The sequence below is a fragment of the Prionailurus bengalensis genome, chromosome A3 (genome assembly GCF_016509475.1).
Source record: "Prionailurus bengalensis isolate Pbe53 chromosome A3, Fcat_Pben_1.1_paternal_pri, whole genome shotgun sequence".
Taxonomy (NCBI): Eukaryota; Metazoa; Chordata; class Mammalia; order Carnivora; family Felidae; genus Prionailurus; species Prionailurus bengalensis.
The window spans coordinates 103,032,351-103,052,054 of NC_057354.1; the positions used below are offsets into that span (position 1 = coordinate 103,032,351).

The 19,704-nt window shown below is 38.5% G+C and overlaps 1 protein-coding gene across 2 annotated transcripts in view; it reads right to left on the reverse strand.

Annotated features, from left to right (window-relative positions):
• TTL (tubulin tyrosine ligase) overlaps nt 1-19,704 on the reverse strand; it is a 39,430-nt gene that overhangs the window by 7,084 nt on the left and 12,642 nt on the right. For both annotated transcript variants that reach the window (XM_043603982.1, XM_043603983.1), the window contains exons 3-5: nt 17,673-17,905; nt 9,120-9,255; nt 7,925-8,194 (exon numbers count right to left, since the gene is read on the reverse strand). In XM_043603982.1, coding sequence (XP_043459917.1) covers nt 7,925-8,194; nt 9,120-9,255; nt 17,673-17,905 — 639 coding nt within the window. The remainder of the gene's footprint in view (nt 1-7,924; nt 8,195-9,119; nt 9,256-17,672; nt 17,906-19,704) is intronic.

Below are 19,704 nucleotides of genomic sequence, written 5' to 3' on the forward strand. Positions count from 1 at the left end.
TACTTATCAAGCTATTTGTCAGAAAACTCTGCAGTCCTGTTCTTACAGGTAGGGGCTGCTTTCCCACCACAGCGCTGAGTCACCGTGGCCCGTGGATTCCTCCAACAGTAGGGCTGCTGCCATATGTGTTTGTAATAAATAAAACACTCCCACGCATTTTTGCCATATGAAAGAAATGGACTACCATTTGGTGAAGGGCAGAATTTGCAGTGAAGCTGGCCTCATTCATTTCTTCCACTAGCTCCAGTTCTAATGCCAAATTATTACTAATTAAAAGAATTCATTTCTTTCACTGGCTCCAGTTCTAATTCTTTCACTAGCTCCAGTTCTAATGCCAAATTATTACTAATTAAAAGATTTAAATATTGAAATAGAAAATAGAATTATTATGAACACCACTACTGTTCAAAAAAATTGGGAAAAAACACAAACACAAAAAAGTTCAAAGTCAATCTCAGAAAATGAGTAAGTACATGAGATCTAAGGTCAGGGGGCTAAGGCCAAAATTTGGAACAAGTTTTTTTTTAACCTCTCTGGGCCAAGCTTTGATTTCTTTATCCATAAAGGAAGGGGTAAAAATAATACCTAGTCCTAGTGCTGGGATAGTTCAATGAAATAATTTATAAAGAACCTATGAATAAGAAATCACTGTTTTTCAGAATAACCATCCCAGACAACCTATGCTATTTGTTTTATGAAGACCTTCCCTGATTTTTCCCTCAACTGAATGTTGGGGCAAAATATCTATTCTAGTAATAAAATATGTTATGACAACTCTAAGATTACCAGGAATGGCTTTCCTCCTACACAACTGTATGTTTAGAAGGAAAAATAAAGAAATTGGCTTCCATGTAACTGACTCCATAATGTATCTGTACAGGTAGTTTGTGACTAATGACATTAAAGAACTGGGACCTTTAAAAAAAAAAGAAAAGAAAAGAAAAGAAAAGAAAAGAAAAGAAAAGAAAAGAAAAGAAAAGGAAAAAAGAAAGAAAGAAAGAAAGAAAGAAAGAAAGAAAGAAAGAAAGAAAGAACGAACGAACTGGGACCTCTGTGAACTTGGAGCCGGGGTCTTGCTCCCCCGACTTCCCTCCATCTCGACCCTCTCCAAGTGTCAACTTACTTTTTCTCCCCCTGAAAAGGAAAATATTTCTATGCATATATTTAAACCTTTAAATATAATTTTGGTCAGTTAGCCATTTAACAACCAACTGGAATAAAATTTTCTTCTCTCATTCATTTTTAACCTACACTGGTAAGGCACATATCACATTTTTTTCTGTACCTTTATCTCTACTATGAAAGAATACCCTTAACTTTTTTTAAAACATTTTTACACATGACATTTTGCTTTATTTTTATTTTATTTTTTTCTTTCAGTTTATTTATTTATTTATTTTTAATTTTTTTTTTTAACGTTTATTTATTTTTGAGACAGGGAGAGACAGCATGAATAGGGGAGGGTCAGAGAGAGAGGGAGACACAGAATGTGAAGCAGGCTCCAGGCTCTGAGCCGTCAGCACAGAGCCTGATGCGGGGCTCGAACTCACAGACCGCAAGATCATGACCTGAGCCGAAGTCGGATGCTCAACCTACTGAGCCACCCAGGCGCCCCGAGTTTAGTTTTTTGAGAGAGAGAGAGCAAGCAGAGAAGGGACAAAGGGAGAGAGGGAGAGAGAGAATTTCAAGCAGGCTTTGTGCTGTTAGCACAGGCCACCGTGGGGTCCAATGCCATGAACCATGAGATCATGACCTGAGCTGAAACCAAGAGTTGGACTATCAACCGACTGAGCCACCCAGGCGCCCCTTATTTTATTAAAAAAAATTTTTTTTAAACATTTTAATTCATTTTTGAGAGACAGGGACAGAGCGTGAGTCAGGGAAGGGCAGAGAGAGAGGGAAACACAGAATCCAAAGCAGGCTCCAGGCTCTGAGTGGTCAGCACAGAGCCTGATGCAGGGCTGGAACTCATGAATCACAAGATCATGACCTGAGCCAAAGTTGGATGCTTAACCAACTTAGCCACCCATGTACCCCAAATGTTTGTTTATTTTTGAGAGAGAAAGAGAGACGGAAAGAGCGTGTGCACACATGGACACGCTTGCCCATGCATGAGAGGGGGAGGGATAGAGAGCAAGGGAGACAGAAGACCCAAAGCAGACTCTGCACTGACAGCAGAGAGCCCTATGTGGGACTCACAAACTCACAAACCAAGAGATCATGACCTGAGCCAAAGCTGGACACTTAAGTGTCTGAGCCACCCAGGCGCCCCTAACTTTTGTTTAATTAAAATATCCTTTCCAATATTATAATTAAGAAAACATTTAAATTTAATAGATGTTCATGATAGAAAGAAAGAAAGAAAGAAAGAGAAAGAAAGAAGGAAAGAAAAGAAAGAACCCCAACAAAGTGAAAGAAACATGCTCAAACAGATAAAGGAAAAACCAAGAGCCAGAAGCAAATCAAAATTAAATATTTTTTTTAATTTGCTGGAAGCTCAAGATTAATAATTCACTTTAAAGAATTTTTTTCATCATTGGAGACTTTATACAGTACATCTTTTTTCAGCAGGAGTGGGAAGTTAGGGGGAGGCTAGCAGGGGGAAAAAACCACACACATACACGCGTAAGAGCTGTTGGGAGCATTTATAGCACCAAAGTAGCAGCACTCTCTGAACTGTACAGAACAATGGGGGAGTGGTGATGGTGGTGGTGGTATAACAAATATCTAATAAATCTTTTGCCTAAAATAGGAAATCTTTCTTCAGCATACTTGATTTCTCTGGTGTCAGAATTCCAAGCACCTACAATCCCTGAAGGAATGGGACTCTATAATTATTCTGCCAGACTCTATAGTAGAATACATTAAGGAAAAAGTCTCAGTCATTGTGACAGGTGGTAATGACAGAACAGATAAGAGACCAACAGAACAGAATGGAGATCACTCACATAAAGGATCACCTGATTTATAACAAGGCCTCACCAAAATACAGTGAGGAAAGGTCAGCCTTATGCACAAATGGTCCTGGGTCAACGGGATACCCCATAGAGAAACATGACACTTGACATACAACAATTCAGGTAGATTATAGGTCTAAAATATAAAAGATAAAGACCAAGATGTCCATCGACTATAGAAGGGATAAATCATGTAATAATCACACAATGAAATATCACACAGCAGTAAAAAAGGTAAATTACTCCTATGCAACAATACAGATGAAACCCATAGGCATAGTTGTGAAAAAAGTTGAACAGGAAACAGGAAATACATATAATTCCATTTACATAAAGTGTAAGAGTAAGCAAAAGGATGGTAATAAAAGTCAGAAGAGTGGCTATCAGTGGCATGAAGTATATATTTTGAGGGAGTTCAAGACAGTATTCTGAGGTGCTGTAAATATTTTATATCATGATTCGTGTAATGATTATCTGAGTATACGCATAATTAGAAGTTCACCACACTGTACACTTAAGATGTATGGAATTTACCATACACATGTTATACCTCAACTTAAAAAAAATCTCTATTGGGGGCTCCTGGGTGGCTCAGTCGGTTAAGTGTCCGACTTCAGCTCAGGTCATGATCTCGTGGTTCGTGAGTTCAAGCCCCGCGTCAGGCTCTGTGCTGATGGCTCAGAGCCTGGAGCCTGTTTCAGATTCTGTGTCTCCCTCTCTCTCTGACCCTCCCCCATTCATGCTCTGTCTCTCTCTGTCTCAAAAATAAATAAACGTTAAAAAAATTTAAAAAAATCTCTATTGGATTTAGTAAACTATAATAAATGAGTAATAGCAGTAAAAAATTATTTGCAGGCATATCAAGAAACAGGACTGAGAGAAAAAACAGACAACAGAAGCAAACATGTAAGTCAGGGGTTGGCAAACTTTTTCTACAAAGGACCAGACAGTAACTATTTTAGATTTTGAAGGCTACAGAGAGTTTCTGCTACGTATTCTTCTATTTCTAAAAAATCTTTTAAAAATGTAAAAACCACTTTTAGCTTATGGTTTATATGAAAACAGGCTTTAGGTTGGATTTGGCCCATAGGACATAGTTTGCTAACCTCTACTACAGGTAATTCAAATTTCAGACTAATCAAATGAAGATGTTAAAGAATCACTGTTAACATGTTCAAGACGATATAAGACAAGTGGGAAATTTCACAAGAGAACTATAATCTAAAAAGGGTCAAATGGAAATTCTAGAACCGAAAAGCACAATCCCTAAAATCAAGAGCTCAAGAGATGAGTTATCAACACATTTTATTGGCATTTTCCTTTTTCCTTTTTAAACAGGTTTCAATTGCTAAAGAGACCAAATGATACACAAAAACCATGGGAGAAATATGAGACAGTGAAAAGGATTGGTACCATGTAATTACAGTCCCAGAGGAAAGAAGAATGGGACAAAAGCCAAAAGGGAAAAGATGGCGGCCATGAATATTCCAAAACAAATAAAAGACCTGTAGCTGCAGATTCAAGAAGCACTATGACACGTAGGCAGCAATAAGTACAAAGACAAGTATACACAACTCACAGTAACGCTTATAAAAATCAATGAAAATAAATCTTCAAAACAGAGAAAAGACACAGAGCAAGCTAAAATTGTTGCTGACACCTCAAAGGAAGAGACAGAAGCCAGAAAGAGACAGAAGCCAGAAGACAATGGCAAGCCATCTTCAAAGTGTTTAAAAAAAAAAAAAAAGATTTTGCTGATCTAGAAATCCATTTCCATAACATGTCTTTAAAAAATCTTTCCACGTCTTTTAAAAAAATAAAGAAAAAATAGGTGCACCTGTGTGGCTCAGGTAAGCATCCAACTTCGGCTCAGCTCATGATCTCACAGTCCATGACTTTGAGACTGGCATCAGGCTCGGTGCTGAAAGCTCACAGCCTGGAGCCTGCTTTGCCTCTCTCTTCTGCCTCTCTCTGCCCCTCCCTCCCCCCTCTCTTTCTCTCAAAAAAATAAACAAACATTTAAACAAATCTTAAAGAAAAAAATGTAGATAAATTATTAGATAAATAAAAAACCAAAATGATTCATCAGCAGCAGACTTTACTTAAAAAGGAATAAAAATGAGTTTTTTAAGAATTAGGAAACTGATGGGGCGCCTGGGTGGCTCAGTCAGTTGAGCATCCGACTTTGGCTCAGGTTATGATCTCACGGTTCGGGAGTTCGAGCCCTGCATCGGGCTCTGTGCTGACAGCTCAGAACCTGGAGCCTGCTTCAGATTCTGTGTCCCCCTCTCTCCCCACCCCACCCCTGCTTGTGCTCTGTCTCTCTGTCTTTCAAAAATGAATAAACATAAAAAAAAAAAAGAGTTAGGAAACTGATCCTAGACAAAAGAAAATGAATGAAAGAAAAAAAAGCAACATAAAAGGTTAAAATGTATAGGAAAATCTAAATGACTATTAACTCTATAATAATAATGATGATGATAATGATGATGTCTTGTGAGTTTAAAATATAGGTGGCATTAATGACCACCACATATCTACAATCCAATTCCTTTAGGATCCTTTCTCTGGTGCCTTCTGCTTCCCCTTCAGAGATAACCACTATTTTGAATTTTATGTTTTTCATTCCTTCAGTTCTCTATTTTAACCACACATGCACATTCCTCTAAATAACTTCAGTTTTGCTTTTCAATTTATATGAACAGAATCAACCTGTATGCATCTTGTATACACAGTTTATATTTTTTGTAATTTTTGCTTGACATTATGTTTGTGCAACAGCAGTGAAAATATCCTTCAGGAATAAGGTGAGACAAAGGCATTCTCAGATGACAGAAAATTAAAAGACGTTATTACCTACAGAACGAACTGCTCTAAAAGAAATGCTAAAGTCTAACGGGAAATAATACCAGAGAGAAACTTGGAACTTCAGGACTGAAGGAAGAGAATAAAAAAAGGCAAATAAAAAAATATTTTTCTCTTTTTATATTTAAAGTGGGTTTCTTGTAGACAGCATACAATTTGGTTTTGTATTAAAAAAAAATCCAACCTGATAATCTGTCATACATATAATATATACATATGAATATTGGTAACAAAAATTATAACATTACGTGGTAGAGATTTCAATGTATGTAGATGTAATATATACAACAACTATAGAGGGGGAGAATTAAGTGAACTATAAGGTTATAAGTTTTCTGCACTTTATTTGAAGTGATAAATTATTAACTCTAAGAAGGCTGTGAAATAAATATTAGGTATATAAATCATAATCCCTAGAGTAAACACTAAGAGAGAGGGAGAAAGCCAAATACTCAACAGAAAAATTAAAATAATTTTTATTTAAAAATTCTAAGTAATTCAAGTAAATTCAATAATTCTAAGTAAACTCAAATAATTTCTATTTAAAAAAATTTTTTTTAACATTTATTCAGTTTTGAGAGACAGGGAGACACAGAATCCGAAGCAGGCTTCAGGCTCTGAGCTGTCAGCGCAGAGCCTGACGCGGGGTTCGAACTCACAAACCACGAGATCATGACCTGGGCCAAAAAGTCAGAGGCCCAACCAACTGAGCCACCGAGGCACTGCAGTAAATTCAAGTAATTTTTTAAAAGGGAGGCAATGGGAAAATGAAAAACAAAACCAAAAGGGGACAGATAGTAAATAAAAAAATAGTACATATAAATCCAGCCAAACCAATAATAATTAAATTCAAATGATAAAAACACACCAATTAGAAAGGTAGAGATTACGATATTGGCTGTTTTGTTAAACAAAACAAAAACAAAACCTAACTATACACTGTCTACCAGAAGCCCACTTTAAATATAGAACGGAACAGAATAGAAGTAAAGGGATGGGGACATATCACTAATCAAAAAAAGCTGGAGTGGCTACATTAATTAATATCAGACAATGTACTTTAAAATAAGAAATATTACCAGAGATAAAGACAGAAATTACATATGGATAAAGTGGTCAGTTGCCAAAAAACAAAAAAGGTAACAATTCTAAATGTGTATGCACCTAAAACAGATCTTCAAAACATATAAAGCAAAACTGATAAAACTAAAGGAGACGTAGATAAATCCAAAATTATACTTGGAGACTTCAATGTTTTCCCTTTCAATCATGAACAGAACAAGCAGAACAGAAATTCAGCAAGGATGTAAAAGACTTGAACACTAATCACTTTCACCTAATTCACATTTATAGAACACTCAGCCCAACTATAGCAGAATAAACGTTATTTTTAGTGCACATGGAACATTCACTAAAACTGGATCATATTGTGGGCCATGACACAAACTTTAACAAATTTTAAAGTATGTTCTCTGACCATGATGGAATTAAAATAAAAATCAGTAATAGAAAAATATGTGGAAAATCCCCAAATATTTGGAAGTTAAGCGAAAATTTCTAAGTAACACAAGTCAAAGATGAAATCACAAGGAAAACTAGAAAATATTTTAATAAAATGAAAATGAAAACACAACATAGCAAAACCTGGGGGATGTGTCAGTAAGTATTTAGAGGGAAACTGACAGCATTAAACGCACTTAAAAAAGGTAATCTCTCAAATCAATGGTCTAACCTCTTGTGTTAAGGAAACTAGAAAACAAATTAAACCCCTCAAAAAAAGCAGAAGAAAGGAAACAATAAGGAGCATAAATCACAGAAATAAAAAATAAAAACAATAGAGAAAATCAGTAAAGCCAAAAGGTGACTTTTTAAAAAGATAACACTGATAGACCTCTAGCCAATAGAGGTAAAATAGAAGATACCAATATAAAGAGTGCAAACAGTGACATCATTACAGTTCCTACAGATACTGAAGGGATAATAAAGGAATTTAACAAATAACTTTTGTCCTTAGAGAGCTTAAATGGAATAATTCCTTGAAAGGCACAAACTTTCCAAAGCTTCTTCAAGACACACAACCAAAAAAGATACAATTCAGTTACCTTATTATATGTTTAATTTGTAGCAAGATACTACTCTCCAGCGTAATGTTCAAAGCACTTATTAGGTACTTATTGAACTCCTCAAAGAACATTTCATTCCCTTCTTCGTACTTTCCATAGTTCTTTGAGTATTCCTTCTGAATGCAGTGATTGGTCAAATGGCAGGTTTTGTCTTGGAAATTATCAACATGATATGGTTCTGAAGCAGTCCGAAGCACACCCTCTTTGTAGAGGTAGATATTATACTGATGATCCACTAAGACCCAGCTTCTGCAAGTCAATGAGAACAATTTTATTCAAAGTTTCTCCACAGTATATATATCATCCCCATTCCTTACCTTTTTTGGAGGGATGTAGAGGAAGGAGGTAGATTCTAAAATTATATCAGGAAAGCCATAGCCAAGATAGCAGATTATGAATCTGCTATTAGCTAAGAGAGCAGATTATGACATAAATGACAAGAAGACTTTGATCAGTTCAAAAGATACAGCATTTTAAAGAGATCCAGATGGGCTGGGTCCTAAGGTTTATCCATGAAACCTCCATTTGCCATGTTTGCTCTATTAGTAATCTTAAGAGGAAGACTGTTCACCCTGAAGCTGATCTGACACAGGACTGGTGTTGAAGAAGAGCAAGTCATTACAAAGGCATCAAGAAGACAGAGTCCTCAATGAGGAAATGTCAGCAAGGCCACAGGAAGGCTGGGGACAGGGCTGTTTAAAGCACAATACAACCTCTTACTCTATGCCAGGCCCATTGCTCAGAAAGTTAAAATCCAAAAACCTAAGGTGTGTTTATGAAATTCTTAAAAAATAGGACACAAATAATGAAGTAAGAACATTATTATTTTGTTGTGTCTTAATTATGAGTTGTATGTACATCTCACAGCTTTGTCCATAAGCAAGCCCCATACATTTAGACTCTCTTCTTTGGAGCCACAAGTCATTTTGATTAAAGAAAACATACAAAAAAGAGAAATCCATAATTTTAGCAACATTTCTACAAAGAAAAGAGAAATACTAAAGGAAAAACAGAAAATTAGGTACAGAACCTCAGTTCTATTAAGCTGTGCTCAATTTTGGCTACTTATGAAACATGGTCAAATACTTCCTTACATTCCATGTTACCCTCCTCATCACCCACCCCTGCGTTATTTTCACCTCAGTAACAAAAACTCCAGACACTGATGCATTACCGAATGTCAAATTTGCGGTGACCTGGCTCCAGAAGCAGAGGGTGCTCAAGGTATTTCTGGATCACATGCACCTGACCCTGGTTGTCAATGAAATCCAGAAGTTCTGAAGCCTCCGAGGAGATGAGGATGCCTTCACCTAACAGGGCAAAATTGTAACAGAAATCAGTCAAGTTCATCCCAAGAGTTAAAGCTCTCTACAAAGCCAGCGGGGAGATACTGGGAGAAAACTGGAAGGAGGCTTCTACTGGACTGCTCACTCTTCCTCTTCCATCCCTTCAGTCCCCCAAGTCTCTCACACTCTCCCCTCTGCCCATAAGGGCACCAGGGCTATCTACTTCCTTCTCCACATAGGACCATGAACACTAACTACTTTGACAGGCTCCAACCATGAAATTTCCATTTTTACAGACATTCAAAACATCCAAGCATCCTAAATAAATGCCACTCTACTGTTGGTCACTAGCTACCATGATCAAAACTTTAATAAACCCACCTCTCACTCTACAGCTTATAGAAATATCCAGAAGGTTAGAGCATAAACACACTTGTACAAGTCAATTCCCTATAGCATTGTAATAGGAAAAATTATATACGTGTAAAGTGTCTATCAACATTAAATAAATGTCCTTTCAACAGTTGTATTGAGATGCATATTACATACTATAAGATTTGCCCTTTTAATGTATACAATTCAATGGTTTTTCATATATCCAAGAGATTTGCAACCATCACTAACAATTTCAGAACATTTTCCTCACCTCCCCCCCAAAACCCATGTCCATTAGCAGTCACTTCCCATTCCTTCCTTACCCTATTCTCTGACAACCACTAATATACTTGATGTCTCTATGGATTTGCTTAGTCTAGATGATTCATATAAATGGAATCATAAGATATGTGGCCTTTGTGTCTGGCTTCTTCACTTAGCATAATATCTTCAAGATTCATCCATATTGTAACATGTACCACTACTTCATTCTTCCTTTCCAGGACTTGGTAATATTCCATTGTGTGGATATAGCATTTTTGTTCATCCATTCATCAACTGATGGACATTTGAGATTTTTCCATTGTTGTCTGGTACTTATAAATAATGCTGTTATGAAGATCTTCATACAAGTTTTTGTGTGGACATGGTTTCAATTCTTTCATGAATATACCTAGGAGTGAACAGTCAGGTCATATGGTAACTCTATGTTTAACTTTTTGAGAAACTGCCAAACTATTTTCCAAAACGTCCATGTCATTTTACATTCTCAATAGCAATATATGAGTATTTCAATTTTGTCACATCCTTGCCAACACTTTCTGTCTTCTTGACTATAGCCATCCTAGTGCGTATGAAGTGGTATCTCATTGCAGTTTTGATTTGCATTTCCCTAATGACTAACAACATTGAACGTGTTTTCATGTGCTTACTGGCCATTCGTATATCTTCTTTGGAGAAATGTCTGTTTAGTTTCTTTGCTCTTTTGTTAATTAGATTGTTTTTGTTTTTGTTTTTGTTTACTCTTATCCGAGTTCTTTACACATTCTGGATATAGGATATAGATCCACATTCTGGATCCATTATTGCACGGATCCCTCAGTGTTGTTACAACTACTTCCTTCCTCATAACACCCTCCTGACAACTACTAATCTGTTCTCCATTTCCATAATTTTGTCTTTTCAATAATTTTATATAAATACGATTATACAGTATGTCATCTCTGGGGATTGGTTTCTTTCATTCAGCATGATTCCCTGGAGATGCATCTAAGTTGCTGCATGTATCATTCCCTTTTATTACTAATATTGCAAGGTATCAATTCACCACAGTTGGCTTAATCCTTCAGCTTTTTTTTTTTTTTTTTTTTTTTTTTAATCATTCAGCTTCTGAAGGAATCTGAGTTGTTTCCAATTTGGGGCTATTACAAATAAAGCTGCTATGAACAATCATGTATAGATTTTTGCATGGATGTGAGTTTTTATTTTTCTTTCTCTTTCTTTCTCTTTTCTTTCTTTCTTTCTTTCTTTAAGTAGGCTCCACACCCAACGTGGGGTTCAAACTCACGACCCTGAGATCAAGAGTCACACACTCCACCAAGTGAGCCAGGCAGGCACCCCAACTTTTAATTTTTCTGGGACAAATGCCCAAGTGTGTGCAATTGCTAGGTTATATGGTTGTTACAGGTTTAGTTTTACAAGAAATCACCAAACTTTTTTCCATAGTGGCTGTACCATTTTACATTCCCACCAGCACTGTGTGATTGGTCTACTTTCTCCTGACCCTTGCAGCATTTGCTGTCATTACCACTTATTTTAGTCATTTTAATAGGACTGTTGTGGTTTTAATTTGCATTTCCCTAATGGTTAATAACATTGAAAATCTTTTCATTTGTAATTTTTTATCTGCAGAGCCTTTCAACGGTATGCATTCTCATGTCTTTTGCCTAGCTTCTTTTATTTATTTATTTTAATTTTTTTTTTAATTATACCCAAATTAGTTAGCATATAGTGCAACAATGATTTCAGGAGTAGATTCCTTAGTGCCCTTCCCCATTTAGCCCATCCCCCCTCCCACAAGCCCTCCAGTAACCCTCTGTTTGTTCTCCATATTTATGAGTTTTTTCTGTTTTGTCCCCCTCCCTGTTTTCATATTATTTTTGTTTCCCTTCCCTTATGTTCATCTGTTTTGTCTCTTAAAGTCCTCATATGAGTGAAGGCATATCATTTTTGTCTTTCTCTATAATACCCTCCAGTTCCATCCACGTAGTCACAAATGGCAAGATTTCATTCTTTTTGATTGCTGAGTAATACTCCATTGTATATATACACCACATCTTTATCCATTCACCCATCGATGGACACTTGGGCTCTTTCCATACTTTGGCTATTGTTGACAGTGCTGCTATAAACATGGGGGTGCATGTGTCCCTTCGAAACAGCACACCTGTATCCCATGGATAAATGCCTAGTAGTGCAATTGCTGGGTCGTAGGGTAGTCTTATTTTAGTTTTTTGAGGAACCTCCATACTGTTTTCCAGAGTGGCTGCACCAGCTTGCATTCCCACCAACAATGCAAAAGAAATCCTCTTTCTCTGCATCCTCACCAACATCTGTTGTTGCCTGAGTTGTTAATGTTAGCCATTCTGACAGGTGTAAGGTGGTATCTCATTGTGGTTTTGATTTGTATTTCCCTGATGATGAGTGATGTTGAGCATTTTTTCATGTGTCAGTTGGCCATCTGGATGTCTTCCTGGGAGAAGTGTCTTTTCATGTCCTTTGCCCATTTCTTCACTGGATTATTTGTTTTTTGGGTGTTGAGTTTGATAACTTTTTTATAGATTTTGGATACTAACCCTTTATCTGATATGTCATTTGCAAATATCCTCTCCCATTCTGTCAGTTTCTTTCGCCTATTTTCTAATTGGATTCTTTTTATTTTTTTAACTGCTGAGTTTTAAAAGTCATTTATATACTCTAGATATATCCTTTGTCAGTTATGTGGTTTGAAGATACCTTCTCCAAGCCTATAGCTTGTATTTTCATCCTCTTTAATAGGGCCTTCACAGAGCTAAAAACCTCAGTTTGTTGAGATTTAACTTATCAACTTTTACTTTTATGGTCATATATGTGATATCAAGATTAAGAACTCTTTGCCCAGCCCTATCTCCTATTTATTTTCCTGAAAAAAATTTTATAGTTCTATACTTTACATTTAAGTCCACAAATCCATTTTGCATTAGTTTTTGTGTAAGGTGTGAGGTTAAGGTGGAAGTTCATTGTTTTTTGTCTAGGGATATCCATCTGCTCCAGCACCATTTGTTGAAAAGTCTATCCTTCCTCTATGGAACTGCTTTTGCACTTTGTTAAAAATGAGGTGGGCTTGGGGTGTGGTTAAGCGTCCAACTTCAGCTCAGGTCATGATTTCATGGTTCGAGGGTTTGAGCCCCACATCGGGCTCTTTGATGACAGCTCAGAGCCTGGAGCCTGCTTCAGATTCTGTGTCTCTTCCCCTGCTCTCTGCCCCTCCTCCACTCATGCTCTGTCTCTCTGTCTCAAAAATAAATAAACATTCCAAAAATGTTTTAAATAAAAAATGAGGAGGGCATATATGTGGGGTTTATTTCTGAGTTCGCTCTTCCACAGATTCATGTTTCTGTCCCCTCACCAATACCACAGTGTAGTGATTTCTGTAGCCATATAGTATGCTTTAATACCAGATACAATGACTCTTCCCATTCGATTCTTCTTTTTCAAAATCGTTTAAGCTACTCTGAGGCTTGTGCTTTTCCATATGAATTTTAGAAGAAGCTTTATGTATACACAAAAACCTGGCTGAGGTCTTGATAGCAATCATAGTAATCATATTAAATCTACAGATCAATTTAGGGTGAACTGACATCTTTACTATGTTGAACTTTGCAATCCACGAACATGGTGTATCTGTCCATTTATTTAGGTCCTTTTTGACCTCTTTCACAGTTGTTTTGTAATTTCTTTCTGTTTCATCTCCCTCAGGAACCATACTCAGATATCCTGGTTCCTCTTTATTTCCACTTGCCAGTTTTTTAGTATAGAACTTAGTCTCTTCTCTTCATTTCTTCTAAAATAGTTATCCTAAAACACCCCTTCCTACTAATGCCCTGAAACTGTATCACCTTTGATGCCTTGTTCTCCATAATCTGTTCACATTCCCTTCTATCTGTCCCAACTTTGTTTTCCTTATGCTATTCTTTATGTAAATTATTTCTTATTGAAAAAGGAATATACCTAATGCTGATAGGTGGGGAAAATAAAGGAAGAAGGTAGAAAGATATATTTTGATAACTTTAAAAACTATTGTCATTGCAAAAAACATGGCATTAAAGTGAAATAGAAAAGTTACCTATGGTCTTACTTCCTAATTATTTTTATCTTTTAATATTACCTTCCTTTCCATAAGAGAAAAGACTGGCTCAATCACAGTGAACTCGCCTTAAACTGTCAATTTTTTTTCACTTAATATTGTAAATACTTTCACTGTTTCTACATTAACATCACAATTACGTCAGTAGCTGAAAAAATATCCCATTGTGTGGATATAAAAAATTACACATTTATTTGCTGATTGTTGGACAGTGGGATTGTTTCTAAGTAACACTTTGCTATTACAGGTCACATAATAAATCACTCTTGTTTCTTTTAAAATATTTTCCTGAAGTTAAGTTTTCGGGAATGAGATTAGTGGGCCAAAACCTATGCATTCTTTATGGCTCTTCCTCTGTATTATCTTATTACTTTTTCAAAAGTCTGTGTATCACCACTAAGAGGAAGCAGTTCATAACAAACTTTCAGCAACAGTATGACTGAAGGTTTTTATTTTATAGGTATAAAATGATACATAAAATCTACATTTATTTTGTAAGTGTTGGATACCAGTGTAGCATGTTTCCATGTTTCATTAACTGTATTTCTTTTATTTTTTATTAAAAAAAATTTTTTTAACGTTTATTTATTTTTTTAAATGTTTTTTTTTTAACGTTTATTTATTTTTGGGACAGAGAGAGACAGAGCATGAACGGGGGAGGGGCAGAGAGAGAGGGAGACACAGAATCCGCAGGCTCTGAGCCATCAGCCCAGAGCCGAAGCGGGGCTCGAACTCACGGACCGCGAGATCGTGACCTGAGCCGAAGTCAGAGGCTTAACCGACTGAGCCACCCAGGCGCCCCCGTTTATTTATTTTTGAGACAGAGAGAGACAGAGCATGAACAGGGGAGGGTCAGAGAGAGAGGGAGACACAGAATCTGAAACAGGCTCCAGGCTCTGAGCAGTCAGCACAGAGCCCGATGCGGGGCTCGAACTCACAGACCGCGAGATCATGACCTGAGCCGAAGTCGGACGCTTAACCGACTGAGCCACCCAGGCGCCCCTCATTAACTGTATTTCTAATGTTATTTCTTTATATCCTCACTAACTAAACCTGGAAAAATTATGAAGAAACTCGGGAATTCTTTTTTTTTTTATTAAAAAAAATTTTTTTTTAACGTTTGTTTATTTTTGAGACAGAGAGAGACAGAGCATGAACAGGGGAGGGGCAAAGAGAGAGGGAGACACAGAATTGGAAGCAGGCTCCAGGCTCCGAGCCATCAGCCCAGAGCCCAACATGGGGCTCGAACTCACGGACTGCGAGATCGTGACCTGAGTCGAAGTCGGACACTTAACCGACTGAGCCACCCAGGCGCCCCTGGGATTCTTTAAGAAGTTTCAAGGTGATAGTCTTTTTTCTTCTTTGTTCTCATCTCAACTATCTATCTGGAAATAGATGCATCTCTAGCCTTCTACTCCATTGGGTCCATGAGGGCAAGAGATCAGGTCTATTTTATCATCACTGTATCTCCAAACACTCATGACTTCATTCGTTTGTTCATTCATCACTCAATACAGATATTGAACTTTTGCTGGGTTCCAGGTGCTGCCCTGGCACCAGGGAGACAGCACTGAACACAGATGTGACAGGGACTGCCTGTGCTTTAATAGGATCTGGATCTGCTGTACTGTGTGTAGACTCTGGAGAGCGGGCAAGGGCAGGAGGACAGGGAGCAATGCTCCAGGTGAGTGGTGAAGGTGGCTACAATGCAAAATGTGTGGTGGGGTGGTGAACAGGAGGTCTTCATACTGGATATAGTGTGAAGGTTGAGTCAACTATTCCCAGCATCTCATACTCATATTTGTTTAACTCATACATACTCAATATTTGTTTAACAAGAATATAAGACATTCATTCATCCTAATGGTTTAATTTTGTAGTTACCAAACAAAACAAATGCATACCACTTATCTCAACTTCTCAAGCAAAATTTCTTCTTTGTTTGGCATTCTATTCTCTTTTTACCACTCCCTGATGCCGACCACGACTCCATGTCTTGTCTTGGTGAGGGTCCAGGTACCACCCAGGTAGGATCACTGCCATGACCTGACATGTCCTTCGCCAAAGGCCCTGCCTTACTCCTGGTTCTCACTCCAGCTAAGGCTCCATGATACAGGATATCCTTACAATGGCCATTATGACTCAAGCCCAAATCCACAGAAGGAGTATGGAGTACTGCAAATGTCTATTTCCTCTTCCAATTTCCCCATTTATCATTAGAACCAAGCTACTAGGATTGGTATTTAAGAAGAGGTCACAAGAGGGGAGAGAGAAGTAGGTGAGGTACCTGGCTCGTGGCAAGAGTCCAACTCTCCCACTTTCAGGAGATTCCAGGTGATGCCCTCCTGTCTCATGGTTGGTGGAAAAGAAGGTGAGGTCCACTGGACCGGGAATAGAAATGAATACCAATGGCCAGATGGTCTTCCAAGGCAATAAAAGAAGAATTAAGTTCAAAATGGAATGGTTTTAAAAGGAGCATATGATGGTAGCTACAGAGATAGACTGTGTTTATGTGTTCATTACATTGGGAACAGCCTGTATTTTGAGCCTGAGTCAATATTCTAAATCTCATTCCTTCTATGCATTCATTCAACACATATTTACTGAGTGCCTCTGGGGAGGGTACAGAGATGAACAAGACAGAATGTCTGTGTTTACATGGAGCTTATGGTAGGATAGAGGAGACGAGCAGATAAACATATGTAATATAGTGCTGGGGAGAGGTTATTACAAGGATAAAAAAATAAAGCAAGGCAAAGGACAGAGAGCAATGGACATACAAGCTATTTTAGAAAAAAAAAAGGCTTCTCTGACAAGGTAACATTTGAGCTGAAAGAAATAGAAAATAATCGATAAGCACATTCAAGATACGCAGACAAATCTAGAGTATTTGTAGGACTCTAGGCAGGCATGGTTATAGAACAGTGAACGAGGCAAAGAACAGAGATGGGACCAGAGATACAAGCAAATGTCAAATGGTGTCGGCTACCATCAGCAGTCTGGAGCTTATCTGAACTGCATTGGGAAGCCAGCTGGTCAGTCTTGAGCAGGGAGTAAAATGATTAGATTTGTGTTTTTAGATACCACTCTCTCTTAGAGGAGACTGGCTGGGAGCAGGCACAGCAGTTACACAGACCAGAGACAATAATAGTTTTAACTTCAAGTAAGAGCAGTAGAAATGGCAAGAAAAAGTCTAATTCAGAATGTGCTTTGAAGGTAGAGCTAACAAGACTTGCTGATGCATTAGGTATGGAGTATAAAGAAAAGAGCAGTCAAGGAGGAATCCTAGGTTTGGGGCTTCGGAGACTAGGTGAGGAGTGGGATCACATACTATGTGGGAAGACTGAAAAGAGGGGTAGGCTGGGGTGGGTTAAGTTGGGCAGGAAACGAAGAGTTCTGTATCAGACATGTTACATTTGAAATGCCCTCCACACTGGCTCTGGAGCGTAAAGGGAAATATTTTGGCTGGAGGTATACGTTTAGAAGTCATCAGTACCTAGATAAATATTTAAAACTATGTAACTAGACATGGTCTCCACCCTTGAGCATTCAGATTAGAACAGTCATTCACCTAAAGATATCATTGAATTCTACTGCACAATAGAACAAAGCACATAGGAACCTACAGGAAAGAAAGAAGGGAACAGCAATGCCAACTCACCTTTGGCACCAGCTGATGACTTTGCAATCCAAACATTGCCTTCTCCCTCTTCCTTCTTTCTGTTGTAAGAAGCCAGGAAGAATTCCCTTTCATCTGTCCTTGAGCTATGGATCGGTGGGTGGATTCCATTCTGTGCTGGGGCAACTGGGGTCTTGAGATTAGTTGGGTAAATCACATAGGACTCTGGAAACCATGTGCAGGACTCAGCCAGGTCTGGGCTTGTCTTGATTAGCCTGACAGATGACAGAGGGTCAGTCTCCCTTCTTAGTACACCCTGCCACTCCATTCAGAAAAGCCAGTGCTTTCCCCCAGAGCTTGTCAGGAGGCAGGGCAATACCAGAGCCAGGAGCTGGTTTCTTTATCCCACTCTGCTCTTGGCCTCCCTGAGCAGACCAGGAAGACACTATTGGGCAGCACATAGCTACTACATGCAGCCCTTAAGGCATGTTCCAGATAGTTAAACAGGAGCTTAATGTCTAGAACTTTAGCTCCTTTTATTTGTTCACTTTAAAAGCAGTATTTAACTAGGTTATCTTTCACTTTTTTAAAGTTTATTTATTTATTTTGAGAGAGACAGAAACAGTGTGAGTAGGGGACGGGCAGGGAGGGAGAGAATCCCAAGCAGGCTCCATGCTGCCAGCACAAAGACTGACACAGGGCTCAAACTCATGAAACCTCAAGATCATGACCTGAGTGGAAACCAAGAATCAGACGCTTAACTGAAGGCGCCCTCAGAACTTCAGCTGTTTTTAAAATGCATCTCTAGGGGCGCCTGGGTGGCACAGTCGGTTAAGCGTCCAACATCAGCCAGGTCACGATCTCGCGGTCCGTGAGTTCGAGCCCCGCGTCAGGCTCTGGGCTGATGGCTCGGAGCCTGGAGCCTGTTTCCGATTCTGTGTCTCCCTCTCTCTCTGCCCCTCCCCCATTCATGCTCTGTCTCTCTCTGTCCCAAAAATAAATAAAAAACGTTGAAAAAAAAAAATAAAATAAAATAAAATGCATCTCTAGGGGTGCCTGGGTGGCGTAATGGTGAAGCATCTGACTTCGGCTCAGGTCATGATCTTACGGTCCGTGGGTTCGAGCCCCACGTCAGGCTCTGTGCTGACAGCTCAGAGCCTGGAGCCTGCTTCATTCTGTCTCCGTCTCTCTGCTCCTCCCCTGCTCACACTCTGTCTCTCTCTCTCTCTCTCTCTCTCTCTCTCTCTCTCTCAAAAATAAATAAACATACATACATACATACATAAATACATAAATTAAAAAAACGCATCCCTAAGGAAACTGGAAGCAAGTCTGAAACCATACTTTTTCAACATTTACGTTGTGGTTAGGCTAAACTTATGCTAAAAAAACAAAGTAGAGAATTTAGGAAACTATATTCTAGTATTTACTAGAAACAAATACTATCTTGGCCCAACTCTCTGAAGAACAAAGGCCACTGCTTAGGAATCTGAGTTATCCGGGGCACCTGGGTGGCTCAGTCAGTTAAGCATCCAACTTCGGCTCAGGTCATGATCTCACAGTTGTGTGGGTTCAAGCCCCATGTCAGGCTCTGTGCTGACAGCTCAGAGCCTGGAGCCTGCTTTGGATTCTGTGTCTCCCCTCTCTGCCCTTCCCCTGCTCACGCTCTCTCTCTGTCTCTCAAAAATAAATAAAAATGTTAAAAAATATATTTAAAAAAGGAATCCAATTATCTATTTAGTTCATTGCTTGTTTTTAGCGCAACCTGGCTTCAATGACTATTAGAATAAAGCAGGAATCTACCTTTTTTAAATGTTTACTTATTTATCTTGAGAGAGAGAGAGAGAATAGGGGATGGGTGGGGGAGAGAGGGAGAGAGAGAGAATGAATATCCCTGACCTGGGGCTTGAACTCATGAATTGTGAGATCATGACCTGAGCCAAAATCCAAGAGTCAGACGCTTAACTGACTGAGCCACCCAGACACCCCAGAATAAAGGAGGCACAGAATAATGGGGCATAGGACTCCAGTGATCATAACTAAAAACACCTCCTGACCCCAAAACAACATGACA